At 54.7% G+C, this 23,135-nt stretch overlaps 2 protein-coding genes across 4 annotated transcripts in view; both read right to left on the bottom strand.

Moving 5' to 3' along the window:
* Positions 1-1,315: 1,315 nt before the first annotated feature.
* Positions 1,316-23,135, bottom strand: part of LOC116942479 (uncharacterized) — a 53,932-nt gene continuing 32,112 nt past the window's right edge. For all 3 annotated transcript variants that reach the window (XM_032954466.2, XM_032954465.2, XM_032954464.2), the window contains exons 5-18: positions 15,624-15,698; positions 14,377-14,522; positions 13,106-13,262; positions 12,324-12,462; positions 11,661-11,719; positions 11,126-11,275; positions 9,293-9,385; positions 7,668-7,747; positions 7,102-7,132; positions 6,194-6,283; positions 5,549-5,692; positions 5,012-5,158; positions 3,962-4,111; positions 1,316-3,529 (exon numbers count right to left, since the gene is read on the bottom strand). In XM_032954466.2, coding sequence (XP_032810357.2) covers positions 3,245-3,529; positions 3,962-4,111; positions 5,012-5,158; positions 5,549-5,692; positions 6,194-6,283; positions 7,102-7,132; positions 7,668-7,747; positions 9,293-9,385; positions 11,126-11,275; positions 11,661-11,719; positions 12,324-12,462; positions 13,106-13,262; positions 14,377-14,522; positions 15,624-15,698 — 1,746 coding nt within the window. In that variant the 3' untranslated portion in view covers positions 1,316-3,244. The remainder of the gene's footprint in view (positions 3,530-3,961; positions 4,112-5,011; positions 5,159-5,548; positions 5,693-6,193; positions 6,284-7,101; positions 7,133-7,667; positions 7,748-9,292; positions 9,386-11,125; positions 11,276-11,660; positions 11,720-12,323; positions 12,463-13,105; positions 13,263-14,376; positions 14,523-15,623; positions 15,699-23,135) is intronic.
* On the bottom strand, positions 7,754-9,287 carry LOC142924599 (uncharacterized; the record flags this gene model as incomplete). Its single annotated transcript, XM_076067135.1, has 1 exon — positions 7,754-9,287. A coding segment is annotated over one exon (1,365 nt), but the record flags the coding sequence as incomplete, so codon positions are not given.

Here is a 23,135-nt window from a genome sequence, read left to right on the forward strand (position 1 = left end):
TGTACATTGTCCTTGTACTGCTCGCCTTTTGGCATCCCCTTGTGGTCTAACACTGGCGAGACATTCCATAAAAGGTGCAGGCCAATCAGATTCGAGGACGGTGCATATTTGGAGGTGTGTGCGTGCGCGTGGTTGCCGATGCCTGATACTAGCAATGGTCAAGATCGGTCTCTGTGGAGGATGCTCGTGAAGGACGCTACTTCTGGGCAGTTGGAGGCAGTCGTCCTCCAGCAACAACGGAGGGCGGAGGAGCGACGCGCACAACAAGCAGAACGACGAGCAGAGCGCTGGGCGGCAAAAAACGCAGCAAGTTGGCACAGTAGGTGGCACAGGTGGTGCATCGGCCAGTCATCTCAGTCAACCCATGGCACCTGTGTCTGTCCCGTGACCTCCTGCCAGCGGGCGTTCGACATTTCACGTAGCCTTAAAGTGCACTTAGCCTGGTAAAGGTGCCGTGGTGAACGTCACCACTACTTGGTGGCCAATGGCGGTTGTTGTTGTTTGCACAGACGTGATGACGCGCCTTTTAATCGGTGTCAATTTTACGTTCAGACGTCTTGGACACCTCCTGGATCGACGCCAGCCAGGGTGACGTCGTTCAGTCATCCTCTCCCGAGTCGTCGCCAACGCTCCTTCTCGCGACCCTGTGATCTCACGATCCGGCGCCTGCGCATCACGATCCGACTTCACCGCTCCATCTCCGCGGTGAGCGAAGCCTCGCGGGCGCTTTCCACAGTCCCGGGTGCCGCGAGCTTGCCGCGAGCTTGCCGCTTGTTGCAGGGATTCGCGGTTCGCATCCGGACGGCCGGCCTGGTTAATGCTGCAGTGGGTGGGTCTATGGACCTTCGTATATTTCAGACCATTTACATCGCAGTGGATATAAAAAAAAAAACCTAAATCTTTGCCACGTAAATTTTTGCACCTTCAAGGTGCTTACCCTATACTCCTTCAGTCTGACCAAGAGTTTCACCCAACACAACCTCCTCCGGATTACATCTACACTTTCCTGCCACGTCCCAAACAGACATGACCATCGCCACCATCACCACTCAACGCTGCGACAAGTGGCATCTTTATTCCATTCAACGAACGTTTGTTTACATCTCATATCCCCGTTTTTTTTTTAAATGATCCTGGACCCCGCACGAACACATGCACGCACCAGACCGAGCGCGAACATCGACAAAGCGCAGAGGACGGATGGACAGACAGACGGACGCGGGGTGGATCCGGAGTCGCGATGATGGCTATCCACCCCGGGCTTTGGTAAAAATCGAAGACTATCGCGAGCCGGGGGCGGCTGTGAAGTCCCCCCCCCCCCCCCCCCCCGTGAAACTAACGCGAGAGCGAAGAGGCCAATTAGAGATTAGCACTAACAAAGCTAACCAATCAGAGATAAGTGCGTTCATAACTAGCCAATTAGAGATTAACCATAACCACGATAGACTGGCCTTAGCGCTAACCAAACTGGCCAATCATAGATTAGCACAAACATAACTAGCCAGTTAACGATTAGCGACAGCCATATTGGTTCTAACCTCATGAGCCAATCAGATAATAGATTTAGCCACAATAGCCAATCAGATCGTGGCTATAGCTGCACGACGTGATCGTGATAAGATCATTGCTCTGAGCATACCAGCCAATCAGATCATTTTTCTGAGCACACTCGCCCGAGACAAGCACCAGCCTGGCCATGCTAGCCAATCATAGGCTAGTGCTAACCCACAGCACACTGGCCAATTAGATGCAAGCCCTCTCCACTTGCTACGCGGGGGAGTTCACAGCGCCCAGCCACATGCAGAGGAAACGCGAGTTCCTGGGTTAAAATCCCGACAACAAAGACGCACACACATAACACACACACACACAATGCACACACACACATAACACACACAGAATGCACACACACACATAATGCACACACACAATGCACACACACACATATTGCACAGGCTTCTCACCAGCACTACCCACACTCTACACATACACTAACCCTACCCATAATCCTAACACTACCCATACACTAACACCACCCATAACCCTACCCAAAATCCTAACACTATCCATAACCCTACCCATAATCCTAACAATAGCCATACACTAACACTACCCCTACCCTTACCCTATGCATAAAACTACGACTCTCCATACATCACCACACACACAGTACCCATACATTGACTATCCCTGACTCTGCCCCCTGACCTTACGTCAAACTGTACGTACCCTTATCCGTAACCCGAACCCCTAATTCGACGCAACATCATCGCCATCATCATTGTCGTTTTAAAAAAGTGGATTCGTGCTCAACTGAGCATTGAGGCACTAGTAGCCATTCCCTGTTTTTAGCCCCGCCAGAGTCGGGGGTGGAAGCTCCACGTCCCCCAATGCGGGGGCCGAGTCTTTACAACCCGAAAACTGCTGTGGATCGACTCCTCCACAAAGCGGCACTCATTTCATCGACCCCGGAGGGATGATGATGGGCCGAGGCGACCCCGCAGCCGGGATGTGAACTCACCGCCGTCGCGAGCCACTGGCTTTGCCCACCGAGGCACCCGGCCGGCCCCGTCAGCGCGAGGGGAGGTGGATTTGCAATTGCAGGACACTTCCTTCAATACCCCAGCATCCCGACGCATCTTACACCTTGCCGCAACGATCCCGGCGCCCTGCCGTAGTTTGATCGATCGTAGTCGTCATCGTCAACATATCTGTGCCAATACTGAGGCACGTGTTTCCATGCCAAGTAGGGGCCGTTTGGCAACGCTCCATTGCTCCGCCGGTCCTAATCCGGCGGTTGACATTCCGCATTCCTATGGCAGGACCGAGTCGACCCCCTCGCGACACGGGACGATCACCACGATCTTCCCTTTGAGCAGCGCAGCTCGGCAGATGGTGGGTCGCGACCGTCGTGACTCGGACGCTACGACAGCTGTGCAATGACTGTCGGTACATCATCGCCGTCATCGGCATCGTTGGCACCATCAGTAACCATCCATACCATTTGCATCATCCGTACCATTACCATTGGCACTATCAGTACCATCAGCACCAACAGCGTGATCAGTACCGTCATCGCCAGTGTCGCTGGGTACCACCAAAAACGATGGCCTCCATTCGCCACCAAGTGACGGTGACGTCACCACAGCGCTTGTCCCAGGCTAGGCGCACTTCGAGTCCGCATGAAGAAGCGTCGAATGTACCGTCGACGGCATCATCGTCATCGCCGTCGTCGCCACCGCCATCAGTCGGCACCATTGGGTCCCGCCTCCGGCCCGTCGCCGTCCTCGTCGTCGTCCGAGAAGCTGTCGTCCTCGTCGACGGCGTCGACGCCCGGCACCTGGCCCAGCGCCGCCTGCTCCAGCGCGCGTCTCCACGCGAGGAGCCGTTCGTCCGTGTCGGCCGAGAGGCCCAGGCGACGCTGCGACTGCGCCAGGACGAGCGCCCGCCGGCCGTCCACGCCGTCGCCCACCGCCGGCGGCCGCACCTCGTAGCCCGGCAGGGGCAGCGTCCTGAGCGCCCTCACGTCCTGGGGGTGCACGCACACGGACGTGCGCTCAACCACCTCGCCTGGTGTGCAGGAGGACGCCTGCCGGATATTTGGAGTTTGCGTTTCTCTCCCTGTGGCCGCGTGGATTTTTCTTTGGGGCCTTCCCGGTTTGTCCCCTCGACATTTAGAATCAATGTGCCCTTAAGAGAATGTGGCCACTAGACATTTCCGCACGGTGACAGGCCACTTCTCGTTGGGCTATTATTTGAGAGAGCCAGGTCGCTTCTGAAAAAGAGCTATGTAACTCAGTGGACCTTACCTGGTAAAATAAACATAGATCAGTTTACACGGTGTACTCCACTGGGAGGCAGCGGGTGGGAGGCAGTGGTTAGCTGCGTTGGGTGGTGGGGGCAGTGGGTGGCGGTGGTTAGCAGAGGGGGGGCAGCGGTTAGCGGAGGGGGGCGCTGGCACCTGCGGAGCGGCGTAGACGTAGAGCACGAGCGGGTCGCTGCGCGGGATGACGCACCACACGCGCGCCCAGCTCTGCCGCCCGCCACACTCCAAGAAGTGCAGCGAGCCGCAGATGATGCTCTCCCGTGTCGCCTCCTCGGCACTCTGCTTCTAACGGTGTGGTGGGTGGGAGGGGAGAGACGGTGACTGAAATGTTTCCCAATCTGGTGAAACAATCGGAATAGTGTGTTTTACCCTTTCTGGCAATAAAAGAGGTGTATTGTTTTATATATATTTTGTTATTTTGTTGTTTCTCTTCAACGTGACTTTACCGAAAAAACTAAGAATATGAATTACTGCAGTCACGAAAGCTTTAAATCAAAATTTAGGTGTTAAGATGTTCAAACACCAAACAGAAACCTTTTTTGCAAGGCATCAAGTCTGCATTAACCACACGTTCTTGTGGCAAAACAAACATGCCTGAAAATATACGCATTCTCTTTGAATCTGATTGGCCTACACCAGAGACAGCCTTCCTTATGGCCTCGTTTCAGCAGTGTTAGACCAGAGCACACGAAGCCGGAGGGTGGTGGCTACGCCCCACGTGGCTGCGAATGCTGTGGAGGCAGCCAGCAGCGAGGAGGAGCTGTACCCCGGCTCGCCAGGAGGAGGCGGTACAGCAAGTGGACGAATCTCCATCTGTTTCCATCTGTACGGGGATGGAGCGTTGTACCCCATCCGCATGCTCTGGTTTCCTCCCACTCAACTAACTGGCCTAACGTATCTTAAAATAAAAACCTAATACAGCGGCGGCGGCAGCAGCAGCAGGACCCTCCTGAAAACAGTCCTAGGACTCGGTGTGGGCTCTCCTGGCTAAATAAGGGACGTGCGCGAGAGTCGCCAAAAACTACAAAAAATCACGTGCAGCAACGAAGCAAAAAGCAATCGGAGAAAAGAAAAAAAACGCATCACACGAGGAATCTAACGCATCGCAAACACAACGGCACAGCAGCCCGGGGCGGCGGGCGCACAAGCGAAGGGTGCGGCGTGACACGGGGGAGCCGGCCGCACCTGCAGGATGTTGCGGTTCTTGATGGCCGCCGTGCTGGTGCGCGCCTCCTCGGTGAGCTGCGCGTAGCAGGCCTCGCACACCCGCTGCAGCTTGCGCGGCTCGTACGCCAGCAGCACGCGGTGGTCCGAGCACTTCCAACACACCACCTGCGGGGCGAGCACACCGCACGCGGCGTCGCCCATTAGCACGCTCGGCTGCGTACGGTGCGAAAGAACTTTGCGCACGTTGACTACCTCGCTTGGAGGTCGTGGGTTCGATCCCAACCCTGACGCCCGCTGCTGTATATTTGGACTTTGCGGTGTCTCTCTCCCCGTGGTCGCGTGGATTTTTCTCCAGGTCCTCCGGGGTTTTCCCTCCACATTTAGAATCAACATCACCACGTGTTTTAGAGTATTTGGCTGCAATAAATGTACACAGTGATAAGCTACTTCGTTGAGCTGTCATTTGTGACCAGGTCGTCTCTGAAATTGAGACGACCTGCTAAAATAAAAAATACATACACCACGTGGGGGGGGAGGGGGGGGGGCACACCGCACCTTCCCGCAAGCGCGGCAGTGGTGGCGCCTGCGCGTGAGCGTCGTGAACGGGTCCTGGCAGGTCATGCACAGCGTGACGTTGACGTCGCGCACCCACATGGGGGCACGCTGGCCCAGCTCCATGCCCTGGGTCGCGGGGGGGCTCTGAGGGGGGAGGGGAGGTCAAGCAAAGACACGGACACTTAGTGACACATAGAGACACAGTCTTACGGAAGAGCAGACTTCCATAAGAGACCCACACCACAGACTTCCATAGAGACACAAAGAATTCCACAGAGACCCGTAGACTTGCATGACGACCCACAGACTTAGACATCAATAGACTTACGCAAAGACGCAGCTGAGTGTTTTGCGGTGTAATTTTTCTGATTTGGCAAATCTGCATCGCGACGCGGGTACACAGTGGCCGAGTGCTCGTTTCGATTGACGTCACGGGACCTTTAACGTGCACCACAAAGGAGACGGCGAGTACGAATTCACGGTTACCACACCGCACGGCATTAACCAGGGCAGCCTGCCGGAGCCTAACCGCCAAACCTCTGCAACGAGCGCCAAACGCGCGACCGCTGGGCCACGTCGGAGACATTCGCAGCAAAAAGAAATGCGCAGCATCAGCCGTCATCGTTCCGCTCGTCGCTGGCTCACCGACACGCTGGGGCCCTCGACCACGTCCTTCTTGTGGCCCATGAAGGTCTCCTCCTTCTCGCGGAACGTCTTTATCACCTCGTTAATGGCCTGGAAGTGTGGCACCAGGGTTGCACCGTCAGGGTCGGACCAACCGAACGTGAGCCCCGAACCCAGGGTCCGTCTACGGCTCGTGCGTGCGTGTGCGTGCATGCGTTAGTGACACTGGGTGGCACTATAGTGGTGTTTGTAGTCGAGATAAGGCACGTTTCTGGGAGGCTCAACCATGACACGTGGTGGAGCCGAGCTGGAAGCCCCACCCACTTTCACATAGCCACGCCCTGCTTAACCATTAACTCGGCCAACACAGCGAGCGGATTGCCCGTTCTCACATTGGCCCCGCCCACTGCTCAAGTAACCCCGCCAACTGCCTGGGTAGCCCCGCCTACCGCTCAGGTAGCCCTGCCCAATGCCCGCATCATGAGTTGAGCACGAGGCCAGAAGCTTTTGAACCAGAGACAGAACCCTGATCGTCGCCAACGCTCCGGACGGGACGCACCGGGACAGAACTTTCTGAAACTAGTGCGAGTGGCCCGGCCGAACCGAGTTCGATTCCAGCTCACGGCCAACACCGGTGACGATTACCTGAACCGGTCCTGGGCCTCTTAGAGAGCAACTCAGCCTCAAATGAGTACCTGATGCAGCATGTAAACATCGCCACTGGGGAGACAAAGGCAGCTGGACGTGGTGCTGGCTACCCACTCTCTCGTGTGCCGTGACGGCCTTGGTAGGTGCTACTCGCAAACAGCACTTGCCCCAACAGTCTGTTCTGGCTACACGGGGGATCTTTGTAAGGAGTGACACTGAGTATCTGAGTGTGACACAGGCAGTCTACGAGGGTGTACTTTGCCCGAGCTGTCTGCTCTCACCTTCATCCAGTCCTGCTTCTCTTCCTCCGTCCTTGCATCAAAAGGGAGCGGAGGGGGAAGGAGGGAGGGAGGTGGAAGAGAGGGAGGGACACCGGGTCACTGTGAGTGCGAGTGTTCCACCGTTTGACTCCGTGACTTCAATCCCACCGTTAAAACTCTGGTTCCTCCTCCCTCCTCCTCCGCGTGGCTCGAGGAGGAGGAGTAGCAGGTGTGAACTCCGCACACCAAGAGTGAACGGCAACACCTGAAGAGGTGACGGGTGGCAATGGGAAGGAGGGGCAAGCACAGCATTTGGAGCAGAGCAAACGTGCCGGCCAAATGCACTCCCTGAAGTCAACCCTCGCTCGTGAGCCATGAGGAGCAGGCCCAGCCCTTACCAGCCCGAGAGGCAGCTGTCACCGAGCCTAACCAACCAGCCAACCATACACTCGCAGTGGTAACTCTTTAACTTAACCTACTGGCCTGAACCCATCTCCATTATCTCTCACCCCGTGACCTCAGGTTGCTCCTGCACTCCCCCCTACCCCACCCTTGGGGGGATCACGACCCCAGCCCCCCGTGATTACCGAGCCTGGAAGTCAATGGTCCTCTGGACTCCGCAGACCTGGAACGTGGGGACCTGGTCGTGTTGGTTCACGTCCTTCACCTGCAGGGCCACGACATCATCACCATCAGTAGCATGATCATCATCAGCACGAGTTTCACCTTAAGCAGCAGCAGTAGCAGCAGTAGCAGACTCATCATCAGCATCACCATCAGCAAGAAAAGCAGCGTCGACAACAACAGGAGCAACATCGTATGCATCCACAGCAACATCAGCATTACCAGCAGCCACAGCAGCTGGTCAGTGAAATTAGGTGAAGGAAAGGGAGGGGGAGCACGTGGGGGTGGGGGGGACGCTTTCGGACGTCACTCTTCGCTTCCCCAAGCCGTGAACGAGAATCGAGCTCTGCCCGCGGAGTTGGGGAGCTGCGGAGTTGGGGAGTTGGGGAGCTGAGGAGTTGGGGAGTTGGAGAGCTGAGGAGTTGGGGAGTTGGGAAGCTGAGAAGCTGAGGAGTTTGGGAGCTGAGGAGTTGGGGAGCTGAGAAGCTGAGGAGTTGGGGAGTTGGGAAGCTGAGGAGTTGGGGAGTTGAGAAGTTGGGGAGCTGAGGAGCTGGGGAGCTGAGGAGTTGGGGAGCTGGGAAGCTGGGGAGTTGGGGAGCTGAGGAGCTGGGAGCTGGGGAGCTGGGGAGCTGAGGAGCTGAGGAGTTGGGGAGCTGAGGAGCTGGGGAGCTGAGGAGCTGGAGAGTTGGGGAGCTGAAGAGTTGGGGAGTTGGGGAGCTGAGGAGTTGGGGAGCTGGGGAGCTGGGGAGCTGAGGAGTTGGGGAGCTGAGGAGCTGGGGAGCTGAGGAGCTGGAGAGTTGGGGAGCTGAAGAGTTGGGGAGTTGGGGAGTTGGGGAGCTGAGGAGCTGGGGAGCTGGGGAGCTGAGGAGTTGGGAAGCTGAGGAGTTGGGGAGTTGAGGAGCTGAGAAGCTGAGAAGCTGAGGAGTTGGGGAGTTGGGGAGCTGGGGAGCTGAGGAGTTGGGGAGCTGGGGAGTTGGGGAGTTGAGGAGCTGAGAAGCTGAGAAGCTGAGGAGTTGGAGAGTTGGGGAGCTGGGGAGCTGAGGAGCTGAGGAGTTGGGGAGCTGAGGAGCTGGGGAGCTGAGGAGCTGGAGAGTTGGGGAGCTGAAGAGTTGGGGAGTTGGGGAGCTGAGGAGTTGGGGAGCTGGGGAGCTGGGGAGCTGAGGAGTTGGGGAGCTGAGGAGCTGGGGAGCTGAGGAGCTGGAGAGTTGGGGAGCTGAAGAGTTGGGGAGTTGGGGAGTTGGGGAGCTGAGGAGCTGGGGAGCTGGGGAGCTGAGGAGTTGGGAAGCTGAGGAGTTGGGGAGTTGAGGAGCTGAGAAGCTGAGAAGCTGAGGAGTTGGGGAGTTGGGGAGCTGGGGAGCTGAGGAGTTGGGGAGCTGGGGAGTTGGGGAGTTGAGGAGCTGAGAAGCTGAGAAGCTGAGGAGTTGGAGAGTTGGGGAGCTGGGGAGCTGAGGAGTTGGGGAGCTGGGGAGTTGGGGAGCTGGGGAGTTGGGGAGTTGGGGAGCTGAGGAGTTTGGGAGTTGAGGAGTTTGGGAGCTGAGGAGTTGGGGAGCCGGTCTGCGGGGACACCGCGGCCGCTCTGTGTCCTCACCTCGAGGTCTCTGACGTTGATCCGCGTCCTCAAGGTGTACCGCTGGCCCATGGACCACAACTTGGGCACGCAGTGCAGCAGCATGTTGTTAAACTACGCGCGGGCCGGGGGCAAAGTGGCAGGGTGGTGTGACAATACAGGGTGCAGCAGTCGGCATTGGTGCCTACACCGTACTACTGATGAGTCCTACTAAGGATGAAACTAATGCATAGTTTGTATACTTCAGTTTGTGTACCTCTGTCTCACTTGTAGAGACCCCCAGACTTAAGAGACCCATAGACTTAGAGACCCATAGACTTAGAGACCCATAGACTTAGAGATCCACAGACTTAGAGACCCACAGACTTAGAGACCCATAGACTTAGAGACCCATAGACTTAGAGACCCATAGACTTAGAGACCCATAGACTTAGAGACCCATAGACTTAGAGACCCATAGACTTAGAGACCCATAGACTTAGAGACCCATAGACTTAGAGACCCATAGACTTAGAGACCCACAGACTTAGAGGCCCATAGACTTAGAGACCCATAGACTTAGAGATCCATAGACTTAGAGACTCATAGACTTAGAGACCCGTAGACTTAGAGACCCACAGACTTAGAGACCCACAGACTTAGAGATCCATAGACTTAGAGACCCATAGACTTAGAGACCCATAGACTTAGAGACCCATAGACTTAGAGACCCATAGACTTAGAGATCCACAGACTTAGAGACCCATAGACTTAGAGACCCATAGACTTAGAGACCCATAGACTTAGAGACCCATAGACTTAGAGACCCATAGACTTAGAGACCCATAAACTTAGAGACCCACAGACATCTAGAGACCCATAGACTTAGAGACCCATAGACTTAGAGACCTATAGACTTAGAGATCCACAGACTTAGAGACCCACAGACATCTAGAGACCCACAGACTTAGAGACCCACATACTTAGAGACCCATAGACTTAGAGACCCATAGACTTACAGACCCATAGACGTAGAGACCCATAGACTTAGAAACCCATAGACATAGAGACCCACAGACTTAGAGACCCATAGACTTAGAGACCCATAGACTTAGAGACCCATAGACTTAGAGACCCACAGACTTAGAGACCCATAGACTTAGAGACCCATAGACTTAGAGACCCACATACTTAGAGACCCATAGACTTAGATACCCATAGACTTAGAGACCCACAGACTTAGAGACCCATAGACTTAGGGACCCATAGACTTAGAGACCCATAGACTTAGAGACCCACATACTTAGAGACCCATAGACTTAGAGACCCACAGACTTAGAGACCCATAGACTTAGAGACCCATAGACTTAGAGACCCACAGACTTAGAGACCCATAGACTTAGAGACCCACAGACTTAGAGACCCATAGACTTAGAGACCCATAGACTTACAGACCCATAGACTTAGAGACCCACAGACTTAGAGACCCATAGACTTAGAGACCCATAGACTTAGAGACCCACAGACATCTCAAATGTATTTTGACGGTGAGCTAAGGCCACAATGTGCAGTTCTGGAGGAACTGCTGGTGGTTTTTTGCGTAATGCGCAAGGGCTGGGCGCTGTTGATGCGTCTTTGCGGGTTGTTTGAAACCCATCGCTGGGCGCGTGACACCCCTCATCACCGGCCGTGTCGCGATTGTGCCATCGCGTTCATGCTGATCATGAAGTTTGCTCCTGATTATGCTGCTGCTGATGGCAACGATAGTGCTGCCAATGCTGATGAGTCTACTGCTAATGCTGATGATGATGTTCTCGATGAGTCTGCTGTTGCTAACGATGCTGCCGATGCTGCTGCTGCTGCTGTTGGCCTCACCAGGAAGAGGTAGCGCTCCTGCGGGACACCGATGCGCACGGAGCGCTTGAGGATGATTCCCTCCTTGAGCAGCTCCGTGTCGGGGCACACAATGTCCGTCACCTCCCCGCCCAGCATCTCGTGGACGCGCAGCAGCGCCTGCATGTGCTCCTGGGGGGGGGGGAGGGGGGTGGCAACACGCGGCAGACACGGTGAGACGAGCGGGGACACGGGGGGGGACGCACCGAGACACGCAGGTACAACGCACGGGGAGATACGTGGGACACGTGGGGACACGTGTGTAACACATGGCGGACAGCTCGCGGGGACACGCAGGAAGGGGGGGTGGGATACAAACAGGGGGATACACACGGGCTAAACACGCAGAGACACGTGGGGACACGTGCAGGGACAGACGGTACACCTCATGAGGACACGCGAGGACATGCAGGTACATGTGGGTACGTGTGGAGACACGCTGTGGGGCGAGTGATGTGTTTGCGGTGGCGAGTGTGAGAGAGGAGAGAGAGGAGAGAGAGATAAGAGCGGGGCTCACGTTTCGCCTGATGGCGCTGTTGGAATGCGTGGCGGCCGTGGCGATGAGATCCAGCGATTCTGCACACGGAGCAGAACACACACCGCGTAGGACACACGCACGCGCGCACGCACACACGGTTATGGAACAGAACACGTGTCATGCAGAACAGAAGAGATGGAACAGAACGCATTCCATGTTAGACACACACGGAACAGAAGGAATTGCACACACAGCTCTTAAATGAGCACGCACCGCGCAGAACACAGAGATCAGAACAAAACGCGCGCGTCTCTCTGACATGAAAAGGCTCGTGGGATGAAACGTCAGACATCGTGCCGAACAACAGGCGCGGTACGACCCGAGAACACACCAGCGAGAAACGCAGCAGCACAACCGTGAACACGCACGGCACGTAACACAACTTGCGCCAGTATAGAGTACACAGATCAGAACGGAACACGTCGTTTGGAACAAAACAACCACCGTTCAGAACAAACTTTAGGTATCCACGCGTGGAATTTAATTTGACCAATTTATAAGACGTAAACATTGCGTTCCTAATTTCTGACTGAATATTTTCCGGGTCGCTGGTGTAGACTGGGGCAGGCGACGGGGTGACCCTGAGCAGCTACGGCCAAGGCAAGGGGTGTCACACTGAACGCGGTGTGCCAGGCGCCTCACTCTCGGCGTCGCAGCGGTCGGGCGCGCCGGGCGCCAGCCGCTTAAGGTAGTCCTGCAGCAGCAGCTGGTAGCGTGGGATGCGCTGCACGGGACCCAGCATGTGGTTCTGCAGCGTCAGGCTCATGCACTCCGCCTGCCGCTGGGGTAAGGACCCCGCGGGGGAGAGGGAAGGGGGGGGGGGGGGGCGCGGGGAAGGAAGGAGGTGAGGGAAGAGGGGAGGGGAGAAGGGCGGAGGAGAGATGAGCCCGTGGGGGTCCGATGTGACAGGGGATAGGGCGGTATTAAGGATTGCACGTGCGGGTGCGTGTACGTGTGTTCTTTGTGTGTACATTGTGTTATGGGGAGCGGTAGTGTCGTGGATAACACTGCGCCACGAACCCGGCGGACCGAGTTTGATTCCCGCATCGTTGCGACCGAATCCCAGTTGCGAATATCTGAACCGGTCCTGGGCCTCCAGTGCCTGGTGCGGTGTGTAAACATCGCTAGCACTGGGGAGACAAAGACGGCCGGGCGTGGTGCTGACCACCCACCCCCTCGTGTGTCGTGGATTGTTGCATCGCAGGACTGCGTGGGTGGGCTGGGGGCCGTGTGAAACGAAGTAGCGGGGCCCACGTGCGGCCCACGTGCGGCCCACGTGCGGCACACGTGCCGTTCAGGGCCCCCGCCGCGCCGGCGCGTGCGTGCGTGCGTGTGTGTGCGTGCGTGTGTGCGTGCATACGTGTGTGCGTGTATGTGCGTGTGTGTGTGCATGTGTGCATGTGTGTGTGTGTGCGTGTGTGCACCTGGATGTCGAGGACGATGTCGGCGAAGCGCTGCGACTGAGTGGTCCAGGTGGACACCAACTTGTGGGCGTCGTCAAAGTTCTTCACGTAGACCGCGTACATCTTGAGGAACGGCGCCAGCTTCTGCAGGATGTCCCCGATGCGCGGGTTCGTGTCCCTGGGGCGGTGCGGCGGAGATCAGGATTAATTACATGTCCCTGCTCACGACTCCAGTACTCACGGCCCACCACGGTTACGCCATTCTGCATTTGCCAATATTCTCAGTTGACGTGCAAGTTAGGTTCTCGCAAATTAAGCCGGGGCGATGGTGGCGGCACTGCTACGTACGGCCGCCTGTGACCCAGCGCTGCGGAGGAAGCAGCGAGGGTTGGTCAGATCGCCGCGTGAATGTTGTGAAACTCCCTTCCCGTGGGCGCATGAGGAGGTTCCACTTTGCCCTGGCTCGCCGGGATGGGGCGGTACAGGAAGCGTGGACTAATCTCCACCTGCCCCATCCGTATGGGAGATAGAGCGTTGCCCCCTCGCACACACGTCGGTTTTCTCCGGGTGCTCTGGTTTCCTCCCACGTGTACTATCAGCACAACTCATCATTAATTGGCTGAGAAGCATCTTCATCCACGCGCGCCTCAGTGTGGCGGATTGCGCAGCGTTTCTGAGATGCAGTGCCATAAATTACGCTGTCGTAAAACAACCGCAATAATATTTATTCTAGATTTAAAGCTTTCGTGACTGCAAGGATCCATACTCTTTGGTTCTATTCGGTAAAGTCACGTAGGTAATTTATTTTACCTACGTGACTTTACCGAATAGAACCAAAGAGTATAATATTTATTATTACACACTGCACTTGCCTGATGATGGGTAAACAAGACCAAGGTAGAAACACACACACGGTCTCTATCCTAATTTGGTCGCGAGATGTTAACTAACTCGCCTGGCATGCAAGAGGTTGTGGTTTCAATCTCAACCCTGACGCCTGCTGTATATTTGGAATTTGCATGTCTCTCTCCCCGTGGTGGTGTGAATTTTTCCTCCGGGTCCTCCAGTTTTTCCCTCCGCATTTAGAATCAACATCACGCGTTTCAGAGTGTTTGGCCGCTCTACATTTCCACGCGATGAGCCAACTTCGTTGCGGCCAGGTCGCTTCTGAAAAAGATCTGTACAGCTCAGTGGGCCTTACGTTGTCACATAAAAAATAGTTTACAGTTTTAGTACGAGACCGCGGCCGCTGCCCGCGCCGACGCTGTGGCCGACGGCGACGCGGCACACACCACTCCTGCATGCGCTGCTGGAGCTCAGGCAGCAGGAAGTCGCGGTGGAAGCTGTGGATGGAGGGGAGGTTGGAGAAGACCCGCGACACCACGTCCACCGGGAACGACCCCTTCTCCGCCTCCTCCCGCAGCTGCTTGTGGAACACCTGCGGGGAGCAAACCACGGGCAAGCACGGGAGATAAACTCTTGACCTCGAGAGACGGCGGGGCGAGAGGTCGGATCGTCAGCTCGCCGGTTCGTCCGCTCTGCGCGCCATTCTTACGGCATCGGGCAGCCCACCGGCGTTGGTTCAAGTCAGCCTGTCTCTGTTGATGAGACACTGAATGTTGAAACCAGTCTTTGCCTATGACCATCAGGTAACTCACCAGCACTGTTTCAAGCCAACCTGTCTCTGCTGATGAGGCAATGAATGCCTCTGCTTGCAGTGACTAGCCAGTGCTGCTTAACTTATGCACTCCCAGATGGCCGTGTGACCGATGGGATGTGTAAAAAACGCACTGCTGTGCACGCCCCTCATGATGCTGCGTGAGTCTCCTGGTGCAAGGCTCTCACGAAGTGAGGCGCCATCCCGGGTCCCTCTTGCAAGCGACGCTCACACAGCAAGATTGAGTTATCACCCCGTTCACCAGAAACACAGTCCGCAGTGGGGTGGCGGGAGCAATCTGGACATCTGTGAAAAAGAGCTTCATAGCTCATCGGATTCCTCCACTCTAAATAAAGATTCTGAATCTGCTCCGGCCCCTTGCTTTACTTTGCATGCAATACCCCGCTGTGTCCACCAGGAGGCGGCCCTCCCCCGGCAGAGTGATGGAAGGACCCCTGACCCGACCCTTCTGTATGTGCAGGTGCAGGGTGTAGGTGCAGGGTGTAGGGTGTAGGTGCAGGGTGTAGGGTGTATGTGCAGGTGCAGGGTGTAGGGTATAGGTGCAGGGTGTAGGTGCAGGGTGTAGGTGCAGGGTGTAGGTGCAGGGTGTAGGTGCAGCGTGTAGGTGCAGGGTGTAGGTTGTAGGTGCAGGGTGTAGGTGCAGGGTGTAGGTGCAGGGTGTAGGTGCAGGGTGTAGGTGGAGGGTGTAGGTGCAGGGTGTAGGTGCAGCGTGTAGGTGCAGGGTGTAGGTACAGGGTGCAGGGTGTAGGTGCAGGGTGTAGGTTGTAGGTGCAGGGTGTAGGTGCAGGGTGTAGGTACAGGGTGCAGGGTGTAGGTGCAGGGTGTAGGTGTATGTGCAGCGTGTAGGTGCAGGGTGAGCACCTCATCCAGGAGGCTGAGCCTCTTCACGTAAGTCCTCTCCGTTTCCAGCAGCTCCATTGCGGTGAGGTGCAGCTTCTGGAGGAGAGGGAAGCGACGGGGGAACGGCGTGACGAGGTTGGCGTTGGTGGTGGCCGTGCCAGGTTCACAGTGGCCGTGTCAGAGACACTCGGACGGAATGGCCGAGTTCCTGGGTTGGGATCTGGGTCACCCTCTAGACTGACGTCACCCTCTAGACTGACGTCACCCTGTAGACTGACGTCACCCTGTAGACTGACGTCACCCTGTAGACTGACGTCACCCTGTAGACTGACGTCACCCTGTAGACTGACGTCACCCTGTAGACTGACGTCACCCTGTAGACTGACGTCACCCTGTAGACTGACGTCACCCTGTAGACTCATAAACCCATATAGACCGAGCAGTAGTCCAACCAGGTTCTCAAGGGTAGCCAGTTGATGGCCTCAGTCCGATTACCAATAACTCAGAGGTAGATTCACAACAACACGCTCCTGACGCACACAGAGAGCCACAGACCTACAACGGAGACCCATAGTCTCACAGCGAGACCTACAGACGTACATAGAGAGCCAGTGGACTCACACACAAAAGCCAACGACCTATATAACATAGACTCACAGAGAGACCTATACAACAACCACCATTCCCCACTAAATGGCGGTGACGTCACCACGGCGCTTGTGCCAGGCTATGTGCACATTAAGGCCACGTGAAGAGACCTGGACACTCACATCGAGACCCACAGATTTACACACACCCAGTAGTGATTAAACCGGCTGCACGAGTGTAGCGAGTTGGTGGCACCAGCCCGGTCACCGATGAACGCACAAATAAGCACCCCCCCCCCCACACACATCACTTCGAGAATTTTTTCAAATGCCAATTTGTCTGTCACGTGGCACTCAAGCATCTCTGTGGCTGGGCGAGGGGCAAAGCGCTGCCCTCTTCTGTGGGGATGAGAGGTCACTCTCAGGAACCCCTGACGGGAGTTCCGTCATGTCTCCTTCCACGGACCGCTCTCGAACACGAGGTGGTGAGGCGCCGCTCTCTTTGAGGGTTCCAAGCGGAACCCTCGTCTCGTGAAGACGACAACAGCGCAGATTCGGGAGGCGATTCAAAATAATAATTTTACGTTATAGTATTATCTTTCAAAGTTGTGTTACATTTTGCTGCCTCTCGTGACCGGAGGGATTTACAAACCCATTACATGCGCCACAAAGACAAAGATCCCCTCTGTAGCCTTCACAGAGTTATGCGAGAGAGCGCCTATGAAGGCTGGCACGGCACACGAGGGGGTGGGTGGCCAACACGACGCCCGACCGCCTTTGTCTCTTTAATGGCGATGTTTACACAACGCACCAGGTACTCATTTAAGGCTGAGTCGACCTAGGGGAGGCGCAGGACCGATTCAGATAATCGTCACTGGTGTTGGCCGTAAATGAGAATCGAATCCGGGTTCGTAGCGCAGCGTAGCGCTAACCGCTACACTACATACACACAGACACATACAGACAAACACAGACACACAGACACACACACAGACACACAGCAACACACAGCAGACACACACAGGCACACTCGGACAAACATTCATTGTGAAACTAGGAGTCAGTTTGATTACAGCCGCAATGAATCGGCATCTGGGGTAATCTCTAACGTGGGTGGCTCTGCTGATGAGACTATGAAGGTCGGGACCGGTCCAGGGGTCGCTCGCTGGAACAAGTGCTGATGGTGGATAGCGACGTTGGTCTTGAAGGCCAACAGGCTGATGGTCCAACTCACGTGTTGACTTATCTGTTACGACGCAGCACGAGACTTTATTTTTTCTCATCCATAATGAACTGGGGACATGTGGGGTGGGGTGGGGAGGGCAGTGTGATCCCCCACTCCCCACCGCAGCCCCCCCGCCCCATCCATTGCTTCCGTGTTGACCAGGTAAGGTTGCCCGAGTACACACAGTGAGGATTTGACAGCATGCAAATAATGCACGAGTACACCTCGAGCAGACTGGCGGGACACGTGCTCTTAGCAAGCACATATGAAGGCGGGCATGGCACACACAGAGACACGCACAATCACTGATGAAGGCCGGCATGGCACACACAGAGACACGCACAATCATTGATGAAGGCCGGCATGGCACACACAGAGACACGCACAATCATTGATGAAGGCCGGCATGGCACACACAGAGACACGCACAATCACTGATGAAGGCCGGCATGGCACACACAGAGACACACAAGCACTGATGAAGACTGGCATGGCACACACAGAGACACGCACAATCACTGATGAAGGCCGGCATGGCACACACAGAGACACGCACAATCACTGATGAAGGCCGGCATGGCACACACAGAGACACACAGCAGACACTCCTAAGAGCCCCAAAAGGACACAGAGAACCAAATGGTACAGAGGCACCAACATAGAAAGACACAAAAAGACCCGCACCAAAGACAAAGGTTCCCCGTATAACCTGATTAGACTGTGGTGGCAAGTGCTGGAAACGAGCACCTTTAAAGGCTGGCATGGAACACGAAGGGGTGGGGTGGCCAGCACCATGCCCGGCCGCCTTTGTCTCCCTAGTGACGATCTTTACGCACCGCGCCAGGTACTAATTTGAGTTTGAGTCGACCTAGGAGATGCCCAGGACGGGTTAAGATAATTATAATCAGTTACCGGTGTTGGCCGTGAGTGGGAATCGGGTTTGTAGCGCAGCGCAATAACCGCTACACTACCGCTCCCCACGCACTCACGCAGACAACACAAAGATAAACAGATAACCTCACACACACACAGACAACATCACTCACACACAGACAACCTCACACACACAGACAACCTCACACACACACAGACAACATCACACACACACAGACAACATCACTCACACACAGACAACCTCACACACACACAGACAACCTCACACACACAGACAACCTCACACACACACAGACAACCTCACACACACAGACAACCTCACACACACACACAGACAACCTCACACACAAACACAGACAACCTCACACACACACACAGACAACCTCACACACAAACACAGACAACCTCACACACACAGACAACCTCACACACACAGACAACTTCACACACACACACAGACAACCTCAAACACACACAGACAACTTCACACACAGGCAACCTCACACACACAGACAACCTCACACACCCAACCAACGCGTCTCTGTCTCACGTGAGCTGGGGACATTCTCCGAATCTCCGTGTGCACGCAGCCCCGGGACTGCTGAGTCAGCATCGTGGGAGCCCCGAGGGGAGGGGGGGCTGAAGCCAAAATAACCCAGACCCCCCCCCCTACTCATAACCCCCCCACCTCCCCGTCCCCCCAGGCAGGGTCGCCCATGGGGGGGGAGGGGTGTGGGGGGCCCGGGGCAAGCCCCACCCCGTGTGTACCTCCCCGCGACGCCTTCAAACTAAGCCGCAAGAATCTCATCTGACAACGTGACGTCGAAGCGCGGAGACCCCCCAAAGCGCGGGGCCCGGGGTGGTCGCCAGCACGTCTCACGGTTGGTATCGGGGCTCAAGGGGCGTGGCCGTGATGGTGGCCGTGATGATGATCGTGATGATGATCGTGATGATGATCGTGATGATGATCGTGATGATGATCGTGATGATGATCGTGGGCGCCGCGACATGAGTGGGTGCGGGTACAACGCGAACGTGTGGGTGAGGATTAAGGATAGGGTTCGAGATAGAGGTTGGGGTACAGCGAGGGGAAAAGTATTTGATCCCCTGCTGATTTTATACGTTTGCCCACTGACAAAGAAATGATCAGTCTATAATTTTAATGTTAGGTTTATTTGAACAGTGAGAGACAGAATAACAAAAAAATCCAGAAAAACGCATGTCAAAAATGTTATGAATTGATTTCCATTTTAATGAGGGAAATAAGTATTTGACCCCTCTGCAAAACATGACTTAGTATTTGGTGGAAAAACCCTTGTTGGCAATCACAGAGGTCAGACGTTTCTTGTAGTTGGCCACCAGGTTGGCACACATCTCAGGAGGGATTTTGTCCCACTCCTCTTTGCAGATCTTCTCCAAGTCATTAAGGTTTCGAGGCTGACGTTTGGCAACTCGAACCTTCAGCTCCCTCCACAGATTTTCTATGGGATTAAGGTCTGGAGACTGGCTAGGCCACTTCAGGACCTTAATGTGCTTCTTCTTGAGCCACTCCTTTGTTGCCTTGGCCGTGTGTTTTGGGTCATTGTCATGCTGGAATACCCATCCACGACCCATTTTCAATGCCCTGGCTGAGGGAAGGAGGTTCTCACCCAAAATTTCATGGTACATGGCCCCGTCCATCGTCCCTTTGATGCGGTGAAGTTGTCCTGTCCCCTTAGCAGAAAAACACCCCCAAAGCATGTTTCCACCTCCATGTTTGACGGTAGGGATGGTGTTCTTGGGGTCATAGGCAGCATTCCTCCTCCTCCAAACACGGCGAGTTGAGTTGATGCCAAAGAGCTCCATTTTGGTCTCATCTGACCACAACACGTTCACCCAGTTGTCCTCTGAATCATTCAGATGTTCATTTCAGACAGGCATGTATATGAGCTTTCTTGAGCAGGGGGACCTTGCGGGCGCTGCAGGATTTCAGTCCTTCACGGCGTAGTGTGTTACCAATTGTTTTCTTGGTGACTATGGTCCCAGCTGCCTTGAGATCATTGACAAGATCCTCCCGTGTAGTTCTGGGCTGATTCCTCACCGTTCTCATGATCATTGCAACTCCACGAGGTGAGATCTTGCATGGAGCCCCAGGCCGAGGGAGATTGACAGTTCTTTTGTGTTTCTTCCATTTGCGAATAATTGCACCAACTGTTGTCACCTTCTCACCAAGCTGCTTGGCAATGGTCTTGTAGCCCATTCCAGCCTTGTGAAGGTCTACAATCTTGTCTCTGACATCCTTGGAGAGCTCTTTGGTCTTGGCCATGGTGGAGAGTTTGGAATCTGATTGATTGATTGCTTCTGTGGACAGGTGTCTTTTATACAGGTAACGAGCTGAGATTAGGAGCACACTCTTAAAGGGAGTGCTCCTAATCTCAGCTTGTTACCTGTATAAAAGACACCTGGGAGCCAGAAATCTTTCTGATTGAGAGGGGGTCAAATACTTATTTCCCTCATTAAAATGCAAATAAATTCATAACATTTTTGACATGCGTTTTTCTGGATTTTGTTGTTGTTATTCTGTCTCTCGCTGTTCAAATAAACCTACCATTAAAATTATAGACTGATCATTTCTTTGTCAGTGGGCAAACGCACAAAATCAGCAGGGGATCAAATACTTTTTTTCCTCACTGTATATATCGTCAGGGTTAAGAATAGGGTTGGAGATGGGTGGGGTTAGAGGTGTAGTTGGGGTTATGGGGTGGGGCTAGGGTTGGCCTGTTTTGTTGGTGTTAGGGTCAGGGTTATTGTGAAAGTTGTTGTTAGACACGAGTATTAGGGTGAGGGAGAGGGTTTTGGCTATAGAGTTAAGGTTCCAGTTGGAGTAGGGTTTGAGTTTTGGTTAAAGATAGGGTTAGGATTATGGTTGTATGTTGAACTTATTTCGTACCATACATGACCAACCGTGCTAATTGGAGGTGCTGGGGTTCGGGATAAGGTTGGAGTTGTGGTTCAGAGAGCAAAGCGAATCTCGTGGTCGGGGTTAGCCACTTAGATGCGGGTTGGAGTATCGGCCAGGATCAGGATGATGATAAGTGATCGTCTTAAGAGTTATGGTTCAGGATTAGGGTTGGAGACGGTAATGGGGTTTGGGGGTTAGGGTTACGATTAAGGGTTAGGGTTAAGGATTATGGTCTAGGAAAGGGTTAGTCACATGCTCTTGAAGCATTGAGTCTTTGTACCGAATTAAAATAAAAGCCTCTTTCTTGTTCATCTCGTTGCCGACCCCTGGTCTGGGACTAGGGTGGGGATGAGGTCACCACGGTTGAATTTCCCACTCAATATTCTGCGGGTCGCCGGTGTAGACTGGAGTAGGTGGGCAGGTGACTCGAGTCACGGCCACAGTCATAGCGAGATGTGGGCCTACTGGATGTGGTGTGCCGGGCGTGGAAAATATTTTCTGAATCTCTGACCCAGACAGAGGCGGCTTGGATGAAACCCTGCTTGGAGTCATAATCTTTGTCTCCGTTCATCTCGTTTGTATTGTCCATCTCATTTGTTTTGTCCGACTCGTTTGTATTGTCCGTCTCATTTGTATTGTCCATCTTATTTGTATTGTCTGACTCGTTTGTATTGTCTGTCTGGTTTGTATTGTCTATCTTATTTGTATTGTATGACTCGTTTGTATTGTCTGTCTGGTTTGTATTGTCTATCTTATTTCCATTGTCTCATTTGTATTATCTACCTCGCTTCTATTGTGAGTCTCGTTTGTGCCTCACTTGCATTGTCCCACTGGCAGTGTTCGTCTCGCTTGCTCCAGCTCGCTCTCGCGCGCTTCCCCAGCCACCGGGACGAGACAAGGGCCGCCAGCAACGAGCAACACGCAACGTTCACGGATCGCAAACAACAGATTGGTGTGATCGGAGCGCGGCTGCGTGGCCAAGGTTTTCATATCGCCTCCTTCGAATTGCCATTTGTCTTCATGAGGGTTCAAGGCGAACACGACAGCCATCGGCCAACTCCCATCATAACAACAGCTGTGAGATGAACACAATGACCCAAAAACTGGCTCTGCCGGTGGGGCGGAGAGACGGGGGCAGGCGGTTTACAAGTTTACGTCCCGTTCGGGAAAAGCCCGGCGAGCTGAAAAGCTCTTTCTCAAGAGCGACTGGGCCGGCAGCATTACGCAACGCCGTCACATCAAAGCGTTAACCGATTGTTGTAATATTCGGAAGAGGGCCATGAATAACATTTGTATTTTGTCCCCCTACCTCGCCCCTTCCCCCCTCCACGGAGTGAGAATCCTACGGGGGTCAAAATACAATCTCACACCTCCTCTAATAGCTAACAGCACCCACGTGCCCCGCGCAGGGCAATCGCTCTATGCGTGTGTGTTCTGTTTCACTCTAGGGGAGCGGAGGCGCAGCGATTAGCGCAGTGCGCAGCCAGCAACACCAGATACCATTATAATGAACCGGTCGTGTGCCTACACCTAGATCGACTCATCCTAACATGAGCTACCGTGGCCACTAGGTAGAGGCGGGGGTGGCCCGGCGTGCTTGGTGCTGGCCACCCCCTTTGTGTACCGTCCCGACCTTCGCAGGTGCTCCTCGCTAACAGCACTTGCCCCAATCCTCGGCTGTAAAACTATACGGGGGATCTTTATCTTTGTTTGTCTTTGTGTTTTCACACCGGGCGATCGCTCGGAGCCCCGGGCTGCTTCGCGCGCTCAATACCGGCGTGGTGATGGAGGGGGCGGCGATTATGATGATGGTGGTGGTGATGGTGGTGGTGGTGGTGATGGTGGTGATGATGGTGGTGGTGGTGATGATGGTGGTGGTGGTGGTG

Source organism: Petromyzon marinus, chromosome 14, assembly GCF_048934315.1.
Source record: "Petromyzon marinus isolate PM22_M1 ecotype Great Lakes invasive population chromosome 14, UKy_Petmar_22M1.pri1.0, whole genome shotgun sequence".
NCBI lineage: Eukaryota > Metazoa > Chordata > Hyperoartia > Petromyzontiformes > Petromyzontidae > Petromyzon > Petromyzon marinus.